General features: G+C 39.8%; 1 protein-coding gene across 8 annotated transcripts in view; it reads right to left on the bottom strand.

The window, feature by feature from the left end:
- The window catches only part of TEC (tec protein tyrosine kinase), a 149,629-nt gene that overhangs the window by 38,650 nt on the left and 90,221 nt on the right, over nt 1-20,758 (bottom strand). For all 8 annotated transcript variants that reach the window (XR_003795470.1, XR_003795471.1, XM_029234631.1 and 5 more), the window contains 6 exons: nt 11,984-12,088; nt 8,761-8,842; nt 7,972-8,100; nt 5,642-5,688; nt 4,281-4,456; nt 499-564 (listed from right to left, as the gene is read on the bottom strand). Coding sequence is in view for 6 of the 8 variants with exons in the window: in XM_029234631.1 (XP_029090464.1) it covers nt 499-564; nt 4,281-4,456; nt 5,642-5,688; nt 7,972-8,100; nt 8,761-8,842; nt 11,984-12,088 (605 nt within the window). In the remaining 2 variants the exon portion in view is untranslated. The remainder of the gene's footprint in view (nt 1-498; nt 565-4,280; nt 4,457-5,641; nt 5,689-7,971; nt 8,101-8,760; nt 8,843-11,983; nt 12,089-20,758) is intronic.

Genomic DNA, 20,758 nt, shown 5'->3' with positions numbered 1-20,758 from the left:
CATGATTCTAAAGACTGAAAGGAAATATATGAATGTTGACAGAGGTCAACTCTAGTTGATTTCTGAATAATTTCTCTTACTAACATTTTTCATATTTTCAAAGAATTTTAAAACAATAATCACATATTGTTATTACAATTAGAAAAAAGAAACAATCAAATGTTTTTTTAAAGGCCACTCGGGGAAACTGTATTTTGATTTCTTGAATGAATGAACAATGAGCTGTATTTCAAAGTCAGCTAAAGCTATGATTCGTTTAAAATCAATTCAATTATATTCACTTCTGTAATTCTATTCACACATAGTACCTTCAGGTAAAGTGTATTATAGAAACTAATTCTCACAACGTCTATTTACCATCCTAGACAACTGAGTTAAGTTAGTACATCCTTCTAAAGATAATGAAAGATAACCATTAATCTCCAAAATGTCTTACATAATTAGGAAAATAAAAACATTTTCTAGTCCTCCACATTCACAAAATAACCTTTTACTTACTCATACTGATCTAAGTTGTTTGATTTCTTTCCTGTCACGTAATTACTTGGGATATATCCTTCACTCCTAGAAATAAGAAAAATACTTTAGATAAACTGAAATTATTTTACTGAGAGAGTACTAAAAGAAAAATTACTGCCTTTCCGGAATAAAGTATAAAACTGCCTAAAGCTTATAAGAAAGACTAGCTGACCCCCAGTAAGTAAATATAGCTATAGTATTTGATGCTTTACAAAGGACTTCCTCATTTGATCCTTACAAAAATTCTGAGGTAGGCAGGCATTACTGTACCCACTTTTTGGTGGGGAAACTAAGGCTTAGAAAGGTTGAGAGACTTTCTCAAGGTCTCAAAGCTAGCCAACAACGGGGCCATAAGTTGAATTCTGAACTTGTGACTAGTTTCAGAGCCCTTCCTAATATTCCATGATGCTTCTTTTGAATTCACAATTTCTTGGGATGTTTTAACGAAACCACTACTTCAGAAAAGTTGAAGTGTTGGATAAAAACACCCATCACTCCAATACCTCAACAGTCTGTGTAATGCACTGTTTCACAGAGGGTCATGCCTGACATCTACATCAGTATCATCAGGTCTCTTGTTAAAAAGGCAAATTCTGGGACTTCCCTGGCGATCCAGTGGTTAAGGCTCTGTGCTTCCAATGCACTGGGTGCGGGTTCGATCCCTGATCAGGGAACTGAGATCCTGCAAGCCGCATGGTGCACAACCAAAAAAAAAAAAAAAAAAAAAAAGCAAATTCCTGGGTCATACCCCAAGAGATCTGAACTGAGAAGGCCTATGTAGGCCTATGGAATCTTTGATTTTACCCCAGATGACACCTATCTCCTGTGCACATTACAGTTTAAGGAGCAATCATATCAAGTAAAATCTTGGTTAGAGCCAAGAATTTCAACATAAAAGAGATAAATGTATAAAATTTCTAAGTTGAGTAAAAACTCTGTAATCTTAAATTTGAATTTGAACTATTAGTAAGAACTCATAACACACACACACACACACACACCAGTGCATATATGTAGCTCTGTTGCACTGAGAAAGGCCTAGAAGCAACAACAGTCCAGCGGCAATTAGAATCCAAGCACCCCAACTGTTGTCTCTAAATATTGCTTCTTACTACAAGGAGCCAGAACTCCTTGGGGAAATGGCAAACTGCAGGTTTGGCCAGGAAAAATACAAGATGAACTTGAGCTATTTTAGTTTATTCAGAAAGCAGGGTAGCTGAGAAAGACTAAAAGCGTCCCCAATCAAAAACAGCTACCACTGACCCACGATGGGACAATTCAAGTAAAAAGAATAATGACTGCAATAGACTGAAACCAAATATATAAGCATCTATAATAACACAAAACATTACTGGTTACCATTGCTATCAACAGAGGAAGCTTGGTCATCAACTCATTATTTCTGAAAAGTTGGTAAAAGATAAGAATCCAAAATGTATCTGGCCTTTCCTGCATGAACTAAATGAACTGGTTCATGAGGCAGTTCTTCTTTAGAGATTTAATACATGCAGATGGAATGACAGAATTAGAAAAATCACCATTTTGCTATCCCTAATGGATCTAAGCAATAATCACCAATGGATGCCAAAACCATCAGGTGAAACACTGATAAAGAACTTAGAGATAGAGGAATAATGTTGACACCTGAACCAACGAGTAATCCTGGCATCACCAGAAGCGGAACAGCCAGATATACAGGACACAGATACATATTAAATGACACCACGTGGAAGCAAACAGCTTAATCTAGATTGTGGCTCATTTCATAGAGAAAATAACCTGGTTTTATCAATAAATCAAAACTGAGAAAGAAAAAAAAAAAAGGCTAGGGATTGTTACAGAATAAAAGAAAGACGTGAGACCTGTCAGCCAAAATGCAATGTGTGGACCTTGTTTTAACCTTGATTAAACTGTAAAATACAGATTAGAGCTAATCAAGGGAAACCAGAATTACAGAGTTGGTACTATCCTTAGACCTGGGCCAGAGGGTCCCTGCTCTGACCTCACACTTTCGAGAGGATGCTAAAGCCCATGATCCCTCAGCCCTCCTCTGGACCATCATCCGCGTAACTAGGGCCCCAGAATTCTCTGCCCGCTACCAGGCCCTACATGGGCCTTCCCAATGGGTTTCGTCCTTTGAAAGGCAAATGATGCTGATTGTGTGCACCCACTCCAGCCCAGGTCCAAGGAGTGACCAAGTTGGGGGGTGGCTTTTGCAAACCATGTGGACAGAGTTTGGATGTACGGCTGGGAGATTCACATGGTACATGTGAGATGGGAGCCCAGGGCAGAAGGGAAGAGAGAAGGGAGACACCTCAGGGAGCTGGCTCTCTGTGCACTATCACATTCCGGCATGGAACTCCAATCCAAACCTTGCCTTCCTTGTCATTTTGAAGGTATGTGTGTCAAGCTGGAGGATAAGTTATATCTTATTTACTAGTTTGTTAGCTTGACTTATAACTTCTAAATATTTAAACATATGATATCTGGGCTTTTATTTGTACGCTTCTTCTAGTCCTGAAAATGTTGCAGGAAAGCCTACAGATGATGTTTTTTAACTTATTATTAAGTATGATAATGACACAGCAGTTGTTTAAAAACATCTTTAGCAGTTGGACTTAGGGGTGAAATGACATGATGATTTGAATTTAGTTTTAAATACTTGAGAAAAAACAGTTGGGAAGATTTTAAAATCAAGACTGGCCAAATGTTGGTAATTTCTGAAGTCAAGTGACAAGAGGCTCCATTATACTATTATGTACTTTTTGGATATCTGAAAATGTCTATAATAAAAAATAAAAATCCATCTTCTACAGTGTTTGGCAAAAAAAAGCAGTGATGACCTTCTTGAAAACATAGATTAAAAGGTTTCCAAAAAGGTAATAATGCACAGCAAACCAGCACTCAGGAGATCTACCACTGCTGAGAAGTGAGCAGAAGACACGGACCCTGCCCAACCCAGAGGCTTCCACTGCTTCTCCAGAAGTGACCTGAGGAACAGAGAACTAGAACTGGGGGTGGGACAGGAGGTGAGAAAGCAGACTTGGAGGGAGGACATGCTCTAACCAGGACACAAAAGTCCTCCTCTTCCTATCCACAGGAACTCAGAATATAAACAGGATTATATTTCAGAGGTAAGCACAGGATACAGAGCTTTCTTAATGAAGCCGAAGACTCATCCCCTATGTTTATCCACATTTACCCATTATTTACCAATAATAAGATTGAAAGGACTATTCTCTTTAAATCCTAAATTATTTTGTATAAATAATGTTTGTTTTTAAATTTCTTGAATGTATGTATTTTAGACATAGACCCATATGCACATACATATAGACAGAAAGACACACACACACACACACACACACACACACACACACACACACACACACACACACACACACACACATTCTCTCTCTCTTAGACAAATCTAAGATTACTTTACCTTGGGGGTGGGGTGCGGGGGGAAGGGACCTAAAACGTAATTTCCCCCAAGAGCAAACAATCCAATTAGACATATAATGGATGAGAAAGAGACCGGTGTAATGGATTCTAATTTCTGGAAAGGAGTGGTTGATTCATTTATATTTATGGAGTCACTACTAAGAATACATTGTGTTACTGCAAAGTAATAACATATATTTTCATTTATGGCCGCTGAACTAGCCTCATTACATAACAGTTACAGGTTATCCTCTTCTCACTCAGTATTTCACTCCCAGCCACCCACTGTGTATCATCCACAGAGAGGGAATACCTACCCATATTTATCTCTTGCTTTCCACCAATGAACATCATTCTTTTCCAATATGATATACTCCTGGCCTCTCTCTAATCTGAGATCATGTGCTTCTGTCGCTTGGAAATCATACATGGCTACAACTATTTCTTCACTATTACCTTCTTCTTCAGGTGGAATTGGTGGGGGAGGCCTTCGCTAAGAAAAGGAGGTAACATATAAAAGTTTAGTCTTCTGTTTGAAACTGGGTGTGCAGTAAAACACCAAGCAATGCGCACGTCCCCACAGTATAAAGCCTGCCTTAGATAATCTGGTGAACCCGCACCATGAGTCCGATGATATTGATGCTACTGGACCTCTCATGGGCTTCAGAATTTAGGACAAGAGCAAAAGCTGTCTTTAAACATCAAACGGCTTCTGCTCAGTGTCAGGACTAGCTTTCCAGGGAGAGGCAAGGGTAACGTGAGTAGAAACCAGCAGAACTAAAGGCAGACCCACCATTTAATGGCCTGCAGTGGGGAAAAGCAGAACTACTTCTGTCAGGTCTCCTCCCACTCAAAGGAATCTGCACTGCTTTGTGCCTGCTGTGTGCAAGGCACACTCTTAGTATCTAACTAGCATACTGTTTCTCATTTCTTTTTAATTGAAGTATAGTTGATTTACAATGTGTTAGTTTCTCATGTACGGCCAAGTGATTCAGTATATATTCTTTTACATATTGTTTTTCATTATGGTGTATCACAGGATATTGAATATAGTTCCCTGTGCTATACAGTAGGACCTTGCTGTTTATCTGTTTTATATATAGTAGTTTGTATCTGCTAATCCCAAACTCCTAATTTATCCCCCTCCCCCTCTGGTAACCATAAGTTTGTTTTCTACATCTGTGAGTCTGTTTCTGTTTTGTAAATAAGTTCACCTGCATTCTCATTTATTCTTAATACTAATCCCATGAAGTAGAGTATATAATTTCCATTTTACAACTGAGGAAACAATGGCTGAAGTATCCCACCCAAAGTCACTCATATCAGATTCATGCTGGATCAGGCTCCTCGTGAGTCCAAAGTACATGTGTTTTCTACCATACTCCACTATTCACAGTCACTCCTTTGTCATAATACTGTGGTCTCAAGACTGAAATATTCCTTTAAAGTCCCATACCTCTTGTATAATTCTCGAAGCCAAAATACAGGCAGAATGCCAGATGGTAATATCTGATACAATTAAATTGACATTATTTGACACCAAAAAAAAAAAAAAAAGTCAAGTGAGCCATAGTCTATCCATTTCCGATGTGATCCTTGCAGGGAGCAGCATCACAGGAATGAACATAAACATACTTAATAAACTGCAAATGTTTCCAAACATTAAAGACCAGCTTACCTTCTTTGTTTCTGGTGCTGGTGCTCGAGGTAGTGCTTTTCTTATACCTGAAAATGACAACGACAAAAACAGGTCAAAATGCCATCTACCAATGATTGATAGTTTTAAGGAAAAGTAAAAATGAACCCATAACAAGAAGTCCACTCAGACTCTCTCACTCTGGTGCATTTTGCTTGTAATACTATTTTAGAACAGATTTTTTAAAATGCTATTAAAGCCGGTTTGTATTTCTGCCTTCTTGAACAGACTGTAAATGCCACAGGGATTGGGGCCATGCCTTGTTCACTGTAAACAAATGGGACTACATCAGAACCAAAAAGCTTCTGCTCAGCAAAGGAAACCATCAACAAAATGAAAAGGCAACCAACAGAAGGGGAGAAAATATTTTCATCCCACGTATCTGAGAAGGGGTTAACATCCAAAATATACATGGAATTCACACAACTCAATAGTTAAAACAAATAATAATAATAACTCAATTAAAAGTGGACAAAGGACCTAAACAGACACTTTTTAAATTTTTTTTATTATTATTATTATTTTTTTTTGTGGTATGCGGGCCTCTCACTGTTGTGGTCTCTCCTGTTGCGGAGCACAGGCTCCGGACACGCAGGCTCAGCGGTCATGGCTCACGGGCCCAGCCGCTCCACGGCATGTGGGATCTTCCCGGACTGGGGCACAAACCCGTGTCCCCTGCATCGGCAGGCGGACTCTCAACCACTGCGCCACCAGGGAAGCCCCAGACACTTTTTTTTAAAGAAGACATACAAATGGCCAATAGGTACCTTAAAAGGTGCTCGACATAACTAATCATTAGGGAAATGCAAGTCAAACCACAATGAGATACCACCTTATACATATTAGGATAGCAATTATAAAAACCACACATGATAACAAATGCTGGTAAGGTTGTAGAGAAAAGGGGATGCTTGTGCACTGCTGGTGGGAATGTAAATTGATGCAGCCACTATGGAAAATAATATAGAGGTTCCCCCCAAAATTAAAAATACAACTACCATATGATCCAGCAATCCCACTTCTGGGTATATACACAAAAGAAACAAAATCAATACCTTAAAGAGATATCTGCACTCCCATGTTCACGGTAGCATTATTCACGATAGCCAAGATATAGAAACAACCTAAGCATCCATCAACAGATGACTAGATAAAGAAAATGTGGCATATATAGAGAGAGAATGGAATATTATTCAGCCTTGGAAAAAGAAGGAAATCCTATCATTTGTGACAACATGGATAAAGTTGGAGGGCATTATGGTAAGTGAAATAAGCCAGACCAAGAAGGACAAATGCCACATGGTATCACTTACATGGGGAAGCTTAAAAAAAAAAAAAAGTCAAACTCATAGAAATAGAGAGTAGAAAAATGGTTGCCAGGGGATGGGGGGGTGGAGGAAATAGAGATGCTAGTAAAAGGGTACAAGCTTTCAGTTATAAGATGAATAAGGTATGTTAATTACAACTCAATTAAAATATACAGAGAGCAAGAAAAAAAGATAAATAAGGTCTGAGGATCTAATGTATAACATGATGACTAGTTGACAGCACTGTAGTGTATAACTGAAGTTTACCAAGAGAGTAGAACTTAAATGTTTTCACACACACACACACACACACACACACACACAAAGGTAAACATGCAAGGTGATGGATATGTTTATTAACTCAATGGGAGGAACCCTTTCCAATGGATAGATAAGTATATCCAGTCACCTCATTGTAAAATTTAAATATGTTCCAATTTTGTTAATTATACCTCAGTAAAGCTTAAAAAAAAGAGAAGAGAAAAGCTGCTGATGGTGCTACATTAAGCTCACAGTTTTTAACAGAGTCATTTTTAGTAGGCTTTCATATTGTGATAAAAACTCCCAAAACAGGGCTTCCCTGGTGGCGCAGTGGTTGAGAGTCTGCCTGCCAATGCAGGGGACGCGGGTTCGTGCCCCAGTCTGGGAAGATCCCGCATGCCACGGAGCGGCTGGGCCCGTGAGCCATGGCCACTGAGCCTGCGCGTCCTGAGCCTGTGCTCTGCAACGGGAGAGGCCACAGCAGTGAGAGGCCCACATACCGCAAAAAAAAAAACAAAACAACTCCCCAAAACAGACCTTCTGATTCCATGAGATGGTCCTACTGCTCACTAAATAAAAGTATTCTTACAAAAATACACCTACACTATGTTTACACTGTGCTAGAAAGTGTGAAGGCCATATTTAACCAACAGCAAAATCAAAATCATGTCACTTTCTCCCAATAATACCAACAGTATGTACATCCTGAGCACAATATAACTACAGAATAAAATTAATACTTACTACTTTCAAACAGATTATATCTTTCACATCCAGGCGCTAGTCTTTCAGTTTGTCTGCAACACTGATAACTTCCGTCTGCCCAAAATTTAGGATGATATTTAATCATAATATTATTGTTGTTCTGTATTTCTGTAATTCATAGACACATTAAATGATGAGTGAAATGTACAGAGATAACAGAATGTTTCCGGTTGATCATTCTTTCTCAAATACTACGTTTATTATGAGGAAACCTTCATAACATATAATCCAGCATTCAGAAAATCCATAGAGTTCTCTTTCACCACTTTTTTTGGTGAGGCACCCTTGTTAACAGAAGTGACCTCTGCTACACCGTGATGGATAAACACAAAAGTCAGCCCACCACCATTTTGTTCTGCAGAAAAATCGATGAGGATTATGCAGGTCAAATCACTGATTAATATACTTTACATACAAGTCAATTCATCCACATCAAATGTTGACTACGTAGGCAATTTCTTAGAAAATACCAAATCCTGTTACCGTAAGAGCCCAGTGCTTAGTCACCTCCAAATGTATTACACATTAAATGAAAGCATGTTCTTCTTAAAAACTATGTATATGCCACTAGAAGGAACCAGATTATAAAAAAAGAAGTTAACTTCAACATGTGTCACTTACAGTAACAGAGAATGTTCTTGGAGAAACACTTATTGTAGATTAAAAGATTATAAATGCAAGATACACTAGCCGTATCTCTGTCTTAGTGACAACAATGTTATATTCTGAAATTATGTACAGATTAATATTTCATTATATGAGTTTTACCTTCTTTTAACTTCTTCACCCACCGGTCCCTGCTTTGTGCACTAGGTGCAAAAATGTAAAGTGTGTTGGCATCATGCACAACCTGAAATAAGACAAAAGATGGAACAGGTGAGAAAAGCTTAGACACAGCATCTTGCCTAGCACAGAGCCCTTGGCACCACAGGCATCAATAAAGGATTCTGAAATGATTGACCAAAAGTCAATTACTTCTGATCCAAAGAACCTAGATTCCCTTCTTACAAAAACACATCTATTTCTTCATGTCTCCATCCAGTGGGATACACATTTTACAAAGGACTGTGCTTTTACAGAAAAAAAATATATACAGAGGCCAGGATGCCTTGCCAATCTTGTTATTTCTTGAGATCTAATAAACTAAAGTTCCTTAAGTAAACTTGGTATAACAGGGACTACTCCAATCGAATATTTTTCTGAATAATATTTGAGATGAATGGACTACTGTTTCAATATCACTCCTATACCTTCCTTTTGCCACTATAAATAATTGCAGTAGGTAGCTTAATTAAGCACTGACCACCCCAACTCTATACTTTGTGCTTTACAGACATTAACTCAACTAATCCTACCATCAAGGTATTAGTATTTCCATTTTACAGAGGAGGAGACTAAGGCCTATCCAAGACACCCCAATTCTAGATCACTCCCAGAGGCACTATTCACATAGAATGCACTGCAAATGGTGTCCCTTAAGTTACCTGCCCATCAGCATTTGGCTGGTCATCCAGAAAGCCAGGATCCTGACTCCAGAGCCCAAACTTTTAACCACAGTACCTCTTTCAGAGGTACCTCCAGGTAAGCAATTAAACAGTCTTATTCTTAATATTCAGAATAAAATTAAGCATGGGAAACTAATCCAAGAATTTTGTCTTTGGTCTATCACTTTATCCTTGATGGTCATTCACAAGGCAGAAACACCCCAATTGACTAAAAAAATATCTGGGGACTTCCCTGGTGGTCCAGTGGTTAGGACTCCGTGCTTCCACTGCTGGGGGGGCTGGGTTGGATCCCTGGTCAGGGAACTAAGGTCCTGTAAGATCCCACAAGCCGCTTGCGGCCAAAAAAAAAAAAACAAAAACAAAACAAATCTGGCTAGAAACCTCCTTTTACCATGTCTGGATTGAACACAGATAGCTCTTTCATCAATAATTGGCTGTTCCTGACCATATTCAATAGATAATCCTGTGGAATAAAAGTCATATTTTTATGGCAAGACAAGCGAAATTTAAACAAAAAATTCTTCTCTGCCCTTTGGCCTCCTCTCTCCCCGCACTGTGCATTGTATAACTCTATTATGCATCACCAAACCTCCCCATCAGCAGAAATACCTGCTCAACCCTAAAGAGCAACATTCTCCTAGCAGCAACAAGACAACTCCTTAAAGATAGCATTCCTGGGGCTTCCCTCGTGGCGCAGTGGTTGAGAGTCCGCCTGCCGATGCAGGGGACACGGGTTCGTGCCCCGGTCCGGGAAGATCCCACATGCTGCGGAGCGGCTGGGCCCGTAAACCATGGCCGCTGAGTCTGCGCGTCCGGAGCCTGTGCTCCACAACAGGAGAGGCCACAACAGTGAGAGGCCCGTGTGCCGCAAAAAAAAAAAAAAAAAAAAAAAAAAGATAGCATTCCTTCCTGATCTTGTTAGGGGTCACATGACCCACTGTGATGCCACTTAGATCTGGAATATGTAAACTGTCAATAATACGTCATACGATGTCCAGCCCTCTGCCTCAAGAAATTTACATAACTGTGTCTTGACTTCTAATGGGCAGAATAGTTCTCAGAGCTTTCTGAGATTCTCTTCCCAGGTTATAATCCTCAAATTTGGCTTGAATAAAATTTTCCATTTCTTTCTTATATCGACTGATTAATTTTTTGTTGACAATCCCTTCTCATTCACTTTAATCAAATAAGTGCAGTCAAACAGCAATGGGAACACCATAGAACAAATACTGCTATATTCTGCTCAGTGATTAACTCACCCAACTAGCACTTTGCTGGGACTACATGAGATACAAAAATAAATCAAATACCTTACTACAAGACAGAAAATGAGATGTGATAAAGAAGTAAAGATAAAGCTCTAAGAGGGACGTGGGGCTGTAGTTGCCTCATTTGGCCCATGACTTTCATACCTGTGATACTGTGATTCACAGTAAGAAATATATATTTGGTCTCTCCCCTGGTTCCTGGCACAGAGCACCTAGAAAACTCTTGGAATTTCCTGTGCTGAGAATGATACGGGTGTCTTTTGTTATACTAATAAGGTGACTACTGGAGAGCCCCTAGGGATGGGGGCTGGTTGCCAGTGAAGCCAACCCCATGATTAGAGGGTTGGAACTTTCAGTCCCACTACCCCCCACCTCTGAGGAGGGGAGAGGAGCTGGAGATTGAGTTCAATGAGTTCAATCATCAATGGCCGATGATGTAAACAATCATGCCATGTAACGAAGCCTCTATGAAAACCCAAAAAGGAGCGGGTTCTGAGAGCCTCAGGGTTGGTAAACATGAGGAGATGTCCGCGGACAGATGAATAAATAAAGACAATTGATACACACACACACACACACACACACACACACACACACAGAGTGGAATTATTATTCAGCTTTAAAAAAGAAAATCCATCCACTTGCAACATGGATAAACCTGGAGGACATTATGCTAAGTGAAATAAACCAGACACAGAAAGAGAAATATTACATGACCTCAGATATAGAATTTTAAACAAACTCTTAGAAACACAGAGCAAAAAAGTGGTTGCCAGGGGCAGGTGAAGGGGGGCAATGGGGAGATGTTGGTCAAAGGGTACAAAGTTTCAGTTATGCAAGTTGAATGAGTTCTGGAGATCTAAAGTACAGCATGGGGACTACAGTTAACAACACTGCATATACGAAATTTGCTAAGAAGGTAGCTAAGTATTCTCACCACCAAAAAAAACAAAAAAAGAAGGGAAGAAAAGAAAATAGCAACTATGTGAAGTGATGGATATGTTAATTGGCTTGATTGTAGCGATCATTTCACAATGTTTACATATACCAAAACATCAAATCGTACACCTTAAATATATACAATTCTTATGTGTCAATTATACTTCAACAAAGCTGAAAGAAATCAATCAACAAAGCAATGACAGGAAACACTAACGTCAAATAGTAAGCATGACTAAAAGCCCAGAATTTCACTGTCGCAAAAATATGCCAGCTCACCTGAAATGGATATTTATTTTGACAGGGAATGACACCATCATCATTCTTCACTATTTCCACACATCTGATTTTTGACACATCAATAAATCCCTTTCTGTACTTTTTCTGTTAAAAGAAAAATAAAAGGAGAACCATTCTAATCATAAGTTAAGGAAAAAATGTTATTAATAATAATATTTGTTTTAAAAAATCACTGATTCAAAATATTACAATTTCCTTAATAATTATCTAAATCATGTCTCCCTATATTGTTAAAATTATTCAAAATACTAACACTATGAGGATTGTAATCAAAATAATTAAGTCCTTTAATTTCCAAAGATGAAATTGCTGTCCTTGCCCTCCTCCAAAAGCTCTAGATCTGTTTAGAAAGAGAGTCCCTTTGATAGTGCCTTCCTCTCAGACACACACTGCAAATTCTTCAACTTCTTGATGACAGCCACCCCCTCTCCCCCGAAAAAGAAAGCATCAGAGACCAAACCAAACACTCAATCAGAAATGCAAACTCCACCAGTTACATCTTCCACTCCAGCACACAGAACTCAGGAGGATGTGAGATGGACACAGGGCGCTCACACAAAGCCTCCATTCAAGAGTCTATATTTGAATTTTCTTTTTTCTTTTTTTTTTTTCCTTCCCTATTGCCCTTCCTCCCTGCTCAATGCAAATCTCCCTACAACAAGTAACTAATGACATACCAAGACTCCCTCCTCCGAATCATTCACAGTCTTGAGCACAGTAATCTCACATCTGAGAATTTATCCCAGGGAAAAATCCAGAAGATACAAAGTAGTATGTGCAAAGATAACTTGATATACCATATCCATTAAAAATTATTACAAATACAATGAAGAAATAAAAAATGTTTATTGAATTATATTAACCGATACATCCCACACAAAAAGCCGTATAAAGACTAAGGTTACTTTAGGAGGGGGTGTAGATAGTCATATGACAAAGAACAGAAGAAAAGTAGAGAAATGAAGATGAAGAACATTGGATTATCTGGGGTGACCCAGCCCTCCCCTGGCCCTAGTCATTCAAAATTGCTTCATCTAATACTCTGAAACTCCCCTCTGGCCACAATCTTTGGGGTCCCTATCCTGCTCCCAGTAACCAGCGCTGCATCCTCACTGTGACCATGTGACCTTCAGACCTGCCAACCCTCCCAGGCCATCAGCTCCCATGTGACGTCTGGCTGTCATTTCACCAGTGCATCCTCCCACCCTCCCTCTCTCCCCCTGCCGCCCACCCCCCAGCACACGAATCCCCGTACCCCCGGCATTTCCGTCAGCCCCCAGTTCTACCCACACCTTTTTCGACTCACGCGTGCCTGGCTGCAGAAGGTCACGAAACAATCCTAACTGTCCTCTTCGTGCTTAGCCAGGCCTTCGCTGCTGTCCTCAGGTCTTCTGTGTATCTCAGTGGAGAGAACCTGGTGGCCTCCATGGAGCCCACCAGTCTCATCAGAGCTACAAACCCTTCCCATTCCCCTACTTCATGGAGAAGAGAACAGCTGTCCCAGGAGCACACCCCCAACTTCTTCCTTCTGCAGGTCTAAAGCACCCTAAGATTTACCCTTTTTTCTTCTCTGTCACTCTGCCTCTATGAGAAGGTTAAAAGGACACAACAGCCAAGGACACTGCAGTGGCACTTAACAGACGTCATTTCCTTTCATGCTCACAAAATTCTCATTTTACAGATGATGAAACTGCAGCTCAGACAGGTTAAACACGTTACCCAAGGATCCCAACTGAAAGCTGGGGTCCTAAAGCTCCCCAGACCTTGGATGTCCCAGCTGCAAACAGGTGACAAAATTAATGGAGCCAAGTCCCTGAGGGGGCAACCTGGATTCTGAGCATGGCCTGAGAGTTTACTTCTCCTGCTTATAGACACCTTCAGGCCTCTGCCATCCATAGCAAGAACCTTCTTCTGGCCCTGCTACTGCCCTAACTCTGTTCTTCCCTTGCTGAAAGAGAGATTATTAAACCGCCAGTCTTCATTTCCTTCCCACCCACTCCTCCTTAACCACTTGCGATCTGCCTCCCCTCTCGTCACAGCCGCTAAAGCTGTTCTCAAAACCACCACCAATGACCAAGCCCAACAGCCTTCACTCAGCTGTCTTCTGCTCAAGCTGTTAACGAGGCATTTGGGGGTGCTCCACTCTCTTCTCCCGCAGTGGCCTTGACTTTGGGTCACCCAGGCTTTCCTTCTGCCCCTTCCACTCAGTTTCCCACAGGACAACACCTGTTCTGTGCCAGCAACTGTGTCAAGGAATATATCAAGTCCCTATAGGAAAAGCTCATTTCCTGAGCATATGGTCCAAATATTGCGCCATTTAATCCTCAGATCCTCTGTGAGATAAGTGTTATTAGACACATCTTACAGAAGGAAGAAACAAAAATTAAGTCACTTGCCCAAGTTTACCTGTGGGAGAGACATACACAGCAACTTTATCATCCAACGTAGTAAGTACTGAATATAAAAAAGATGCTAAGAGAACACAAGGGAACCAAGACTTACACGATAATTTCAGAAAAGAAATTCCGATAATACCATAGGGAGGGAATGAACAGCACAGCACATGGGATGAAACACATATTCCAGAATGACCTAGGTTGCCTCATCTATAAAATAGGAATAATAATAGTATCCACTTCATGGATACTATTAGATAGTTATGAGAGTTAAATGAGTTAGTATTTGCAAAGTGCTTAGAAGAGTGACCTGTAGTATCATATCTATGAGTGTTTGCCACATAAAATAAATAAGTAGAAAAAAAAGGTCAGTGTGGCTGAAGGACAGGGTACATGAGGCAGGATGGAAAGGTGAGCAGGGGCCAGCTTGTAAAGAACCTGCTGCACAGTGCCAAAGGGTCCGGTCAGACAGGGCCACCTACCCTGCTCCTGGGCCTATGCCAGTTAGTGCGCAAAAGAAACTTCCAGAGCGCCATCCTCCTATTAATAAGTCACACGTGTTCACCGTAGAAACCTTAGAAAATACTAACAGCACAAAGAAAATCAAATGACCCTGAATCCCCCAACTCTGGAGAAAATCCCTGTGGACATCATGGAGTTTTTCCAGACACTGCTCTGGGGTCATTTATCACCTACCGGCTCTTTCTTGAGCAGCAGACTGTGGTCGGCTTCTGAGATGCCTGTCTCCACTCACCCCTTGCCCCTGTGACTAAAAGCAGCTGTCAGATGTCAGTCAATCCACACAGGAAAATTTGAGATGACTGGTATACTGGGCTGGCTTATGCCCCCTAAATACATGTTCCATGATATATAATATATTGTATTATGCTAATATTTTGGCTTATTAATCCAAATACTTTGCTATGAAGTTTGCAGATAAAGGTTCACGCTTAAGTTGGCCATTCATTATTTTACCTATCCTGCCAGCAAACACTGATCAGACACCAAGCACAGTACTGTGTGCCACAGCTTCAACATTATGCAAGGGGGTTGAGGGTTCCCTCAAGAGGAATTCCCAATCATATGGTAGGTGGAAGGGGAAGAGGGGAGTGATTCATCATCAAATAAAGACGAAGTCACGCGCTCATGGTATACTATGGAGTGAGACAGTGATTGGGCCAGGAAAAGCTGGGGAAGTTTTTGGGAGGAACTGATATTTTGGTTTTTAAAGGATAAGTAGGAGTTTTTCTTTAGAGAAAGTGGAGAAGAGAATTCAGGCAGCAAAAACAACAAAGCACTGATTTAGGGAACGGGAAGAAATTCATTGTGGCTGAAGTTCAGGGTGGTTCAGGGGAAGTGTAGGAAAGGACACCAAAATGGTTATTTGAGACCAAATTAGGAAGAGGTAAGTAATGGCTGTTTTACCCATTTATAAACCAGCTTAAATGGGGAAACTAGACAAAGAGATGAAATATGACTTGCTTAAAGCCACACATCAACTGAATGGTAGAACTGGGATTTAGGTGAAAGAGATCCTGCCCCTGGGCAAGTCTTACAAGATACACAGTTTTGCTTTAATTTCCAGAATTAAAATACTTTTTAAAGTATCAATAACAATCCTAAATTAAACTAATTTTTTATAATTGTATACAAATATCCAGGGCTGGCCCCAGGTGTACAGAACACCCAGCCTCAGGTCCTCCTTTCTACACCCCTCTCCCAAGGCATCCTGAGACCCATTACACGCAGTAAGAGTTTCCCTCCAGTATTACAAGGATCCCTCCCTTTCCCTTATATCACAACTTTTGTTCCTAATGTGGCTATTCCCAGCTGCCTGCCACAGAAGAAATCTACTGGATGAATCACCTGTGCATTGCAAAGGGCCCTCAGGTCGGGCGCGTGAGCTTTGGAGGCAGGCAGATCCTGAGCCCAGCCACGCTCTGCCTTCTCTCAGTTCCTCTGTCTTCAGGAATAGGATAATACTCCTCACTTCACTAAGCTATAAGCAGGAATAAAAATAAGGTACGTAGGTGCTCAGTACAGTGTCTGGCACAGGGAAGTCACTCCCTAAATGGCAGCATTTACTATTAATTAGTCTTCACAACAACCCTGGGAAATTGTTAGGAAACTGAGCATCTGAGAGGTAACAAGACTGGCTAAGAGGCTGAGCCAGAACTGAACCCAGATCTCTCAAAATCACAAAAGCTTTTACCTGACTCCCAGTCTCTCAAGCCTGAATATTTCTGGACTCTTATTTTAGAAAAAGAAAATTATTTTATGTCAAAACCTAACAATTACAGAGCATTCACTCTGAGCCAGGCACTATATGCACCTCCCACATGGTAACTCAATGAATCTTCACATAATTATGGGGACTCTTGTCACCCCATTTTACAGATGAAGAAATCAAGACTTAAAGGGTATAATTAACTGGCCGAAAGTCATACAACAAACCAGGACCTGAACTCTTAATTCCAACCCTGAATTCTTAAGTGCCACGTACACTTTAGTAACTTGATACCACTTAACTAAGTACAAACATAAACTCAGTGGAAATTTCTCATGCTTATAACTCTTAACAACTAACTATAAGACTGTTAAGAGTTCACAAGTTGAATGCAAACGAACTGGACAATAAATAAGATTTCAACTAACAGCTTACTTGAATGTGATGGCTGGGGTGTTTGCTGGAATTGAATCCCTCTCCCCAAACCAGTTCGTCTGGTGTCCTCAGGCTTGCAATACTGTGTGCCATGTGATGGCCTCTTCCTCCCCTCTCTTACTTCCAACTATCGAAGTACGCACATCTGTTTGCACACACGCTGTCAGCCTATCATTAGGCCTCCATTTGGTCCCACTAAATTGTTTAGTGTTCAGTCAGCCTCTGTTCTTTCTCCATAGGACACAACAATTAAAACAGACCATAAATACAAACCCAAAGATGGCTGCTGACGTGGCATGTTTAGTGACAAGGGACCATCCAGAGAATACAGACAAAAGGTATGTTATATACAATAAAATATCAAATAGAATTCCTAGATCTTGCAGTCCTCAGCAGACGGACAGCACCAAAGCTTACTACTGCCATTCACTGTATTCCATCATGATCATTTCTTCACTCAGCCACATTGATTAAAGATTGATTCTGGCTTCCTTTCTTCTACCACCAGCAAGGCACAGAGGTACCAAAGAACCATGATACAGACTTAAAAGAGTTCTAGTCAACCCTTGAGAAAAGAAAGAAAATGATGTATTCTACCAAAAATCTCCAATGAGCCAAAGGTCTATTTTATACATGAAGGTTCTTTTCCCTTTCTACTCAGAACAGAGTTAAAAGAAAGAGTTAAAAGAATGGGGCTTAAGTGCAGCAGGACACATTAATCATGAGAAAGAAAGAAAACCTCAAGATGGATATGACTTTTTTGTGTGTGTGGATACTGGGAATAATTTTGATGTAGATCTTTCTGGTATCAGGAGAAGTAGAATAAATAAAATAAAGTCATTTCCAACTCGGTGATTCTATGATGAAACATCCCCTCTTTGCTAAGTACGAAATTCTAGTGAAAAGCAGAAGAAAGCAAAACCAAAAACGTGGCATCCTAGTATTGTTTTCCTCCCTTTTAATCAGCTCATAATAATAACTGACATAGTGGCTTTACATTTTACAAAGTGATTTTACACTAAGCAGACAAACACATAAAAAGGGTACTTTAACATTTAGAAGCCAGCAGTTACATACATAAGCATGGCTTAATTATGAAGATTATGGTTTCTAAGATAACATCCAGAATAAAAACAGGATAAATTATAAGGAATCTGAAGGCAAAAAATTTCATTTTCAAAATCACATAATAATCTTCATATAAGATTGTGCTGATATAGGTAATTATAAGGTTTCTGGAGATAGTTTTTCACTGAATTCAAAGTTAGAGTTTTTATTCCCCCCTGAGTGATCACTTACTCTTATGATTTTTCTATACTTCTGGCAACCCTCATGCCAACTCCCTTCTGCGACCCAAGGGAACTTTTAAAAACTAATACCAGGTATGTTTTATCATAGTTGAAAGCAAAACTTACTAATGTAAGTATTTTCAAATAAGTCTAAAACTGATTTACCTAGCTTAGTTCTTTTTTTTTTTTTAAACAGAGTCACAGATTTATTTATTTATTTATTTTTGGCCACATTGGGTCTTCGTTGCTGCGTGCGGGCTTTCTCTAGTTGCGGCGAGCGGGGGCTACTCTTCGTTGTGGTGTGCGGGCTTCTCATTGCAGTGGCTTTTATTGTTGCGGAGCACGGGCTCTAGGCGCGTGGGCTTCAGTAGTTGTGGCACGTGGGCTCAGCAGTTGTCACTCGCAGGCTCTAGAGCGCAGGCTCAGTAGTTGTGGCGCACGGGCTTAGCTGCTCTGCGGCATGTGGGATCTTCCCGGACCAGGGCTCGAACCCGTGTCCCCTGCATTGGCAGGTGGATTCTGAACCAGTGCGCCACCAGGGAAGTCCCAAAAGTGACTTTAAATACAAAGTCAGAAGTTATTAGGAAAGAAACTTGTCAAGTCAATTAACTTTTAGAAATATTTATGTGAATAATACGTACAACAATTGACTTTATTGCTAGACTCAAGGCTCTCTTTACTTACCTACATGGACTTTTTTTTAACTTACTGAACATGCCAAAATATTTTGAGTATTGTTTAATATTTTAACACAGCAGAGTCAATGTGTCATAATGGTTGAGAGCACACCTTCATTGTCAGGCAGACCTGCATTTAAATGCCAGCTTTGTGGCCCAATGCAAATTAATTAACCTCATTTAGTCTCTATTTCCTCATTTGTAAAACGGGGTTATTAAAATAACTTATCTCCTAGATTATTGTGAGGATTAATTGTGATACACTCATAAAGCACTCGACACAATATCTAGCCCATCGCAATCACTAATATGTTATTAGTATAATTTTTTTGCCTTTAGATAAAAGATCTCTAAAATTTTTCAGCACTTAAACCCTTTTTTCCCACAAATATATCAGAGGATTTAATGGAGATATTTTAAATACTTTACTGGCTTTTACATTGTGTCTTTAGGTAACAGAGCAATGCTTCTCCACTCTCTCCTCAGAGGAATTCAACAAACACTCCAAGAACTCAAAATATCTAGGAGTAGACAATTAAGCTATAATGCATAAAATATTGCAGAGCAAACTAGGGAACTAGGATCATAGCAGAAGCACTCTTTCTCTTGAAATAAAACAATATTTTAAGAAGCTATTTTTTAAGAGTCATGTACCACAATGTTCATTGCAGCTCTATTTACAATAGCCAGGACATGGAAGCAACCTAAGTGTCCATCAACAGATGAATGGATAAAGAAGATGTGGCACATATATACAATGGAATATTACTCAGCCATAAGAAGAAATGAAATTGAGTTCTTTGTAGTGAGGTGGATGGACCTAGAGTCTGTCATACAGAGTGAAGTCAGAAAGAGAAAACAAATACCATATGCTAACATATATATATATATATATATATATATATATATATATATATGGAATCTAAAAAACAAAATGTTTATGAAGAACCTAGGGGCAGGACAGGAATAAAGATGCAGACGTAGAGAATGGACTTGAGGACACAGGGAGGGGGAAGGGTAAGCTGTGACAAAGTGAGAGAGCGGCATGGACTTATATATACTAACAAACGTAAAATAGATAGCTAGTGGGAAGCAGCCGCACAGCACAGGGAGATCAGCTCAGTGCTCTGTGACCACCTAGAGGGGTGGGATAGGGAGGGTGGGAGGGAGACGCCAAGAGGGAGGAGATATGGGGATATATGTATATGTATAGCTGACTCACTTTGTTATAAAGCAGAAAGTAACACACCATTGTAAAGCAATTATACTCCAATAAAGATGTTTAAAAAAAGAGAGAGAGAGAAAGAAGCTATTTTTTAAAGTAATTAGGCCCTATCTATTGATTACCACAGAAATGCAGGAAAAGTCCAGCAACTACTTAGGACAATATTTTCTGAGCATCTAATATATGCTAGAAAATGTGCTAAGCACAAGAGACATGGAGATTAAAAAATATGGCCACTGTATTTACCCGAGAGAAATGAAGGCATCTGACCACACAAAGACTTGTACAAGAATATTCACAGAAGCTTTATTTGTATTAATTGAAAACTGGAATCAACCCAAATGTCCATCAACAGGTGACTGGACAAACAATGAAATACTTCACAGTAATAAAAAGAAATGCAATATTGATACAAAAGATGAATGTATTTCAAAATAATATGCTAGGTGAAAGAAGTTAGATTTTAAAAAGAGTACATGCTATATGAGTTTATTCTAAAATTCTC

This window comes from Monodon monoceros, unplaced genomic scaffold (genome assembly GCF_005190385.1).
Source record: "Monodon monoceros isolate NGI ecotype Baffin Bay Population unplaced genomic scaffold, NGI_Narwhal_1 Super_Scaffold_20, whole genome shotgun sequence".
NCBI classification, from domain to species: Eukaryota; Metazoa; Chordata; class Mammalia; order Artiodactyla; family Monodontidae; genus Monodon; species Monodon monoceros.
This window is presented reverse-complemented; position numbering and strand designations above follow the sequence as displayed.